The 6,649-nt window shown below is 40.0% G+C and overlaps 1 protein-coding gene across 1 annotated transcript in view; it reads left to right on the top strand.

Moving 5' to 3' along the window:
* The window catches only part of gpm6bb (glycoprotein M6Bb), a 34,191-nt gene that overhangs the window by 27,440 nt on the left and 102 nt on the right, over positions 1-6,649 (top strand). The window contains exons 3-7 of the mRNA XM_080838794.1: positions 293-494; positions 1,552-1,720; positions 1,921-1,994; positions 2,084-2,149; positions 4,231-6,649. The exon at positions 4,231-6,649 is cut by the window's right edge and continues 102 nt beyond it. Coding sequence (XP_080694920.1) covers positions 293-494; positions 1,552-1,720; positions 1,921-1,994; positions 2,084-2,149; positions 4,231-4,380 — 661 coding nt within the window. The 3' untranslated portion in view covers positions 4,381-6,649. The remainder of the gene's footprint in view (positions 1-292; positions 495-1,551; positions 1,721-1,920; positions 1,995-2,083; positions 2,150-4,230) is intronic.

The raw sequence follows: 6,649 nt of genomic DNA, 5'->3' as shown, positions 1-6,649 counted from the left end.
CACAAACACTACTAAGGTCACACTGACAAACTCGCGTAACCAAACCCAGTCACACACTCAGTGTTTCATTTAATCTTCTTATTTACTGAAAGCAGAGCAAGTGAATCTGACATGTTTGCCCTCTCTCCCCTTCTTCTACAGAGTCCAGCTCATGCAGTATGTCTTCTATGGCATCAGTTTATTGCCTACCAAACTATCTCTCTCTCTCTCTCTCTCTCTCTCTCTCTCTCTCTCTCTCTCTCTCTCTCTCTCTATCTCTCTCTCATTTAATCTTGTTATTAATTGAAAGCAGAGCAAGTGAATCAGACATGTTTGCCCTCTCTCCCCTCTGCTACAGAGTCCAGCTCATGCAGTATGTCATCTATGGCATCGCCTCCTTCTTCTTCCTGTACGGGATCATCCTGCTGGCGGAGGGCTTCTACACCACCAGCGCCGTCAAGGAGCTCCACAGCGAGTTCAAGACCACCATCTGTGGACGCTGTATCAGTGGGATGGTGGGTTTATTATTATTATTATTATTATTATTATTATTATTATTATTATTATTATTTGGGTTTCCATTAAAGAGATTCTACATTAGTTTCCTCTCACACCAAAGTGCAAATCTGATGCTTAAACAACATACTTTAGATGAATGGCTCTTCTCACAAATCCACTTACATACAAGATCCCTGATACCCCCTTAAAACAATAGAACACAAGAATGCTTATGAATGCGAATAGGCTTAAATATGGAATGTGAAAAAAAATAAAGAGGTGGTCCGACTCATTTCTTGAAAGAAACTAATCCCCTCACTCCAGCCCCAATGCTATATCATACGCTTGTGGTGTTTGTGTTCACTGTTCAGTTGAAGAGGTTTTAGAAATACATCGATTGATCTAGAGACAGTGAGTGAGGTCAGAATCAGGCTGGCGTGAAGTCTGGCCTTTACAGATGTGAAGCTACCTAGGGAACATGTTCTGCTCTAGTGATCCATGGCCTTTTCCCACAGGCAGTCAACTAGAGAAGCAGTAATGCTATTTAAACACGTTTAAGAAGCAGAGTTAGTTAAACACGTTTGAGAAGCAGTAATGCTATTTAAACACGTTTAAGAAGCAGAGTTAGTTAAACACGTTTGAGAAGCAGTAATGCTATTTAAACACGTTTAAGAAGCAGTAATGTTTTTTAAACACGTTTAAGAAGTAGTAATCTTATTTAAACACGTTTGAGAAGCAGTAATGTTATTTAAACACGTTTAAGAAGCAGTTATGTTATTTAAACAGGTTTAAGAAGCAGTTATGTTTTTTAAACAGGTTTAAGAAGCAGTTATGTTATTTAAACACGTTTAAGAAGCAGTAATGTTCTTTAAACATGTTTGAGAAGCAGTAATATTACTTAAACACTTTTAAGAAGCAGTAATTTGACTTAAACACGTTTAAGAAGCAGTAATGTTATTTAAACACGTTTGAGAAGCAGTAATATTACTTAAACACATTTAAGAAGCAGTAATATTATTTGAACACGTTTGAGAAGCAGTAATTTTACTTAAACACGTTTGCTTCTTCTTTCAGTTTGTGTTCCTGACCTACATCTTGGGTGTGGCCTGGCTGGGCGTGTTTGGTTTCTCGGCGGTCCCTGTGTTCCTCTTCTACAACATGTGGTCCACCTGTTCAGCCATGAAGTCCCCCATGGCCAACCTCACCTCTGTAGACTCCATCTGTGTTGACGTCCGTCAGTATGGTAAGGGGGGACATATTTGTTGGACTCACTGTTGGACGGCACATACAGTACATTATCCCTATAGATTGTCAATAGAATGAGAAATTGTTTGTCCAATGTTTGTGAAGTATGTAGGTAACAATCTGTCACAACCGTCATCAAGTGCTCTGTGGTACAGGTGATATCATCAGGATAATTTGTCTTGTTGTTTTTCTCTGAAGGAATCATTCCCTGGAATGCCACTCCAGGAAAGGCTTGTGGGTCCACACTAAGTGACATCTGTAATACCAGTGAGGTACGGGATGAACGCAACTTCAGTTATCAGCAATGTGTGTAAAGCCCATGTATTGTAGTGATCTAATACGTCTGTGTCTCTGTTCACAGTTCTACCTGTCCTACCACCTGTACATCGTAGCTTGCGCTGGGGCAGGAGCCACCGTCATTGCTCTGGTAGGTTTTGCATCTATCTCCGTCGTCCATACTCAGTTAAGCCCTTTTTGCACGGTTTGTATCTAGTATGCATAGTAGAATGCTCCTCTCCCCTACCTGAGTGCATTTCCCATACAGTGCACATGAGACCGAGTACAGACTCACCTCTCCTCATTAGCAAATGTCATTCGCTGCACACCATCCGCTTCAATGCCACTGGTTGGCTTTTTATATATTAACAGAGGAATGAGGTGGTGTGTCCTCATTCAGTGGCCATGGCCTTTCTACCTCACAGATGCTATCATTTCCAATTTGCCCTGCCACATTAGGGATGCACATCTTATTATTTCCTATCCAGAGATGACTCATAAATATGTTTGTGTTATCTTACAGGACATATAGTATGTCTTTTCTGTCCCTAGTATGAGATTTAAGCATGGTGTGTCTTCTCACCCTCATTGACTCACATGAACATCTTCTCCATCAATATGCAATTTGCCTGATTCAGAAGTCAGTATAGGCCTATGTAGCGGTGACTGTGGGAGCGCTTTCCCAGTCTTTGGAATATTGTCTCACTCCTTTTATTTTGTTCTCTTCCACCAGCTGATCTACATGATGGCTACCACTTATAACTTTGCCGTTTTGAAGTTTAAGAGTCGAGAAGACTGCTGCACTAAGTTTTAAGAGCACAGTACAGTTAACGCCACTGCACTGAGTAGAGAAAGCAGCCACTGACAATACGGACTAAAAAAAACAGAAAATAGAGAGAAAACAGTGTTCCATTTCTATTGACCTAATGTGTAAATAGCAGATTGTATGCATTCTTTAGTGTTTTAGACACGGGGACAGGTTTGGCCGGAGGGGACCCCCTTGGTAGAGTTGTCTTCAGGGGTGGGGTTGGGCAAGATGGTGGTCCTTCCCATTCGGTAGTACAACCACTAGGAAGATGAAAGATTTCATTTGTAGAAAAAGAGAGAAAAAATAGCATGCAACGTCTATGGGAGGATAAGGGAGAGTGATAATCAGGAGTCCTTCGGAAGGTTGTTTTTTAGGCCTCAGTGTACATGTCAACATTTGATAGTAGTGTTTCCTAAATTTTGGGAAAAGAGTTCTCTGTTCCTAGTTTAAATTGTGGTCTGAGGACCAGCCAGCCTTGGTACAGTGCCTTTCCACATACATGTTTACGTTCTTTCCAACTTGTGCTATTACTATTTTGAAGCTGGATTAAGTATTACAGTTGTCAGTATTATGATAAGACTACCTTACGATCAAGAGCTATGCTCTTGCAATATGAGAAGTTAAAAGCAAAAACAAAAACAGACATTCATTCACAACTGTGAATGTTTGGGCCAGTGCCAAGCATATACTTTTGTTTGACAACCTTATATTATATTTTTAAAGAATATTTTCTCCTCTATTCTAATGTAATTGTTATGGGACCTTATTCTGCCTTGATCGCCTCAGCTGATGTTAGGGTCATGTTTTGTTCCATCCATTTTCTTTTTACTCATCCAGAAATTTTCCATTCAAGTGTTCCAAGTGCTCAAATTATTTTGTTTTAACAGAGCCTGCATGCTTATTTTCCTCAATTCCTTAATGTTTATGAATACTTATATTACATATTTCATGAATATTTAATTTTTTTCCTAAGATTTTGAGACTGTAGTTATTATTTTCTCTTTCTATACAAAAATAAACATGCTTTGTGTACAAAATACCAATGGTCTTTTGATTATTGTGCTTAGTCTCATCCTCGAGATTGAACATTGACATGAAAGGAGTGAGTGCCTCTCACTCCTCCATCTTACGTTTACTAACATCCATCTCAACGCTTGCATGCTCTGCAGAATCCCCCCTTAAACACCCTCCCACCCTTTCCTTCTCTCCCCCTTTTCTCCTGCTTCTAACATGACCCTTACCTAGAGTTGTTCTGTTGTATAGTAATAATGATGATGATGTTCAAATGTATACCAAGCAGGCGTCTCCTGTGGGTTTAACTGTGTGTATGTTTGTTGTTGTTGTTGTGACGTAGCCACATTTGTGTAGCTTGCTTTGCATCTCTGACATGCTCACTGGCCATCCACCTCACCCTTCTCTTCCAGGTCCACTTCCTCATGATTCTCTCAGCAAATTGGGCCTACCTTAAGGACGCAAGTCATATGCATGCGTACCAAGACATCAAAATGAAGGAGGAGCGGGAGCTGCAAGACATCCAGTCGCGCTCAAAGGAATGCCTCAATTCCTACTCTTAAGGATTACACAGCCACGGCCCCCCCGGCCCACACCCCAGCCCCCCCACCCCAAAACCCCTCACACACACCCACTGCCAAGGCCAGCTCCTAGGGGGTCGGACCAAGAGAACACTCAGCTCCAATAACCTGCCAACTGTCTACACACAGTATACACAGCACAGCACTAACCATGGCTCCTAACAAACTAATGCATCAGTGTTGCTTCTGCACTAACTCTCAGAGTAGTCTGTTGGACCTCTTTGTGGTTGATAAACTGTGTCAAACCTTTTTCTGCTATCGGTCATGTTGAGATATAACTGTTGTGACACTCTTTGTTCTTTCTTTCACTCCGGCTGTAGTCCTCTCTTCTACTCTAGTCAGTGCTGGAGAAGCTAGAAACATTGCACTACTTTGTTTTTATTGGGAGCAGTTAGGTTATAGGGCAGACCAGAGCTAGCCCATTAACAAAGGGAATAGAGAAGTGTTTGTTCCCTTATCAAAGATGCCATTTTGGTTATGATACATAGTACATCCTACTGTTCGCCTTACTAAATCACAGATTAAGAAAGAACTAGTGAAATGTGGGGGTGTTTGAGTTTGCACAAACACTTTGATGTGTTTGGTCTAGGCTCTTTAACTGCATCTGTTGGGCAGCGGTGGGACACGCAGTATGCACAGCAAAGCAGCACTCCACTGCTGCGTATTAATATGCATGCATGCATGCGTTTGGCTTCCTATGACACTCCCTCTGTTGCCTTGCTGCACACAAACAAAACATACTGAGAATAGTAGGTTGAGGCCTCCACAGAACACAGAACTAGAACGCTCGAGGTTCCTCTCATTCCGTTTCCTTTGCCAGCAGGCAGCCCAATTCAAATGGCACAGTTCCATCTTTTAGCCCTGAGGGAAATGATGTGATTGACTGATCCCCTGAACTACCTCAGGTGTGCGGATGCGAGCTCATATAGAATCACTCATTTTTAACTGCAGATAAATACTGTGCTGTGAAGGTAACATAGTCATAGCACCATGCCTTTTTCAGAAAATAAAATCATTAAAATGTACAAAAAAAACAAAAAAGTAATTGCATCATAGTTTATAAGAAACCACTTTGGAGAAATTAAAGCTTTCCAAACTGACCAAAATATTGGAAATAACAAAAAAAGGCTGTTGCCAGTCATGTGGTTAGATTGACTGGTTCCACTGAAACTGTCAGTGAATGTCCCGTAATAACAAATAAAATGCTAAAAGGGTTCTAAGCAACTGTGACATGTCTTCCTTCCAGAAAGTTTCATACTAAGCTGAGACAGAAGGACAAAGGATGATCGTAAACTAGAGAGGGTGGTAGGTTTGAAGTTGGACAAGTACGAAATGTGAGAATGTTAGCACCCGCAGCCAGATTTAGGAGTCAGGATGTGGACTGTTTTACGAACATGACAATGTTAAGATAGTTGACGTCAGTATTTTTTGTCTATGTACCGTTTTTTACTGAAAAAATATCCTCAATTGCATTTCAGCATTCTCTTGATGTGCGATTGCAAACTGACAAAATGACTGATGAACTGTCTGTTTTCTGCTAGCTAGAGGAGATTTACAGGGATGTTTTTATTCTGATGTTTACTCTTTATTGCATGAAAGAGAAAAATGTTTTTGCAGTAATCCAGGTGATGTGTAGTCATTTGTACTGACATCTATAGTAGGCAGTGTGTGCTCAAGTCCTCATCTTTTCCTTTCATATTTTCTAGCCACGACAAAGTAATTCATTATATGTCAAAGATATAGTCATTAGAGCTGACTTGTAGTTATACTTTTTTATTGTTGATTTGATCATTATATGACCCTTGTATAGAACCAATTTTGTAACCTAATAGTGTACCCTTATTTTCTATAAATGTTGAGGGCTTTGTTGAGATTTTTACTTTTAATTACGTTTATTATATTGTTGTTAAACAGTACTTTGTTATCAAATTAATTTTTATGATGGCATCCATTGGTTATTGCAAAAGTTGACCCCTAGTTTAATAGAGACACAACAGGCAATCTGGCCCAGAATGTTACATGGACAGAACCATGTACAGTGATTGTTTAGTCCTCTGGACTTAAGTTTAGTTTTTGACCAAATTGTGTTGATGAATATTGGAAGAGGGTAGTCTCAAATGTACAGTAGCAAGAGAATGAGTGTATCTTCATAATTTAAGTGTTTTTAAGTATTAAAAGGACAAAAAACATGTACTGAACATTGAAAGAAACGACCCAACCAAACATCATAAATAAATAAATAAAAAAGCTT

The sequence above is a fragment of the Sprattus sprattus genome (genome assembly GCF_963457725.1).
Source record: "Sprattus sprattus genome assembly, chromosome: 5".
Lineage (NCBI taxonomy): Eukaryota > Metazoa > Chordata > Actinopteri > Clupeiformes > Clupeidae > Sprattus > Sprattus sprattus.
Note: the sequence above shows the minus strand (reverse complement) of the source record. Positions and strands in the feature narration are given on the sequence as shown.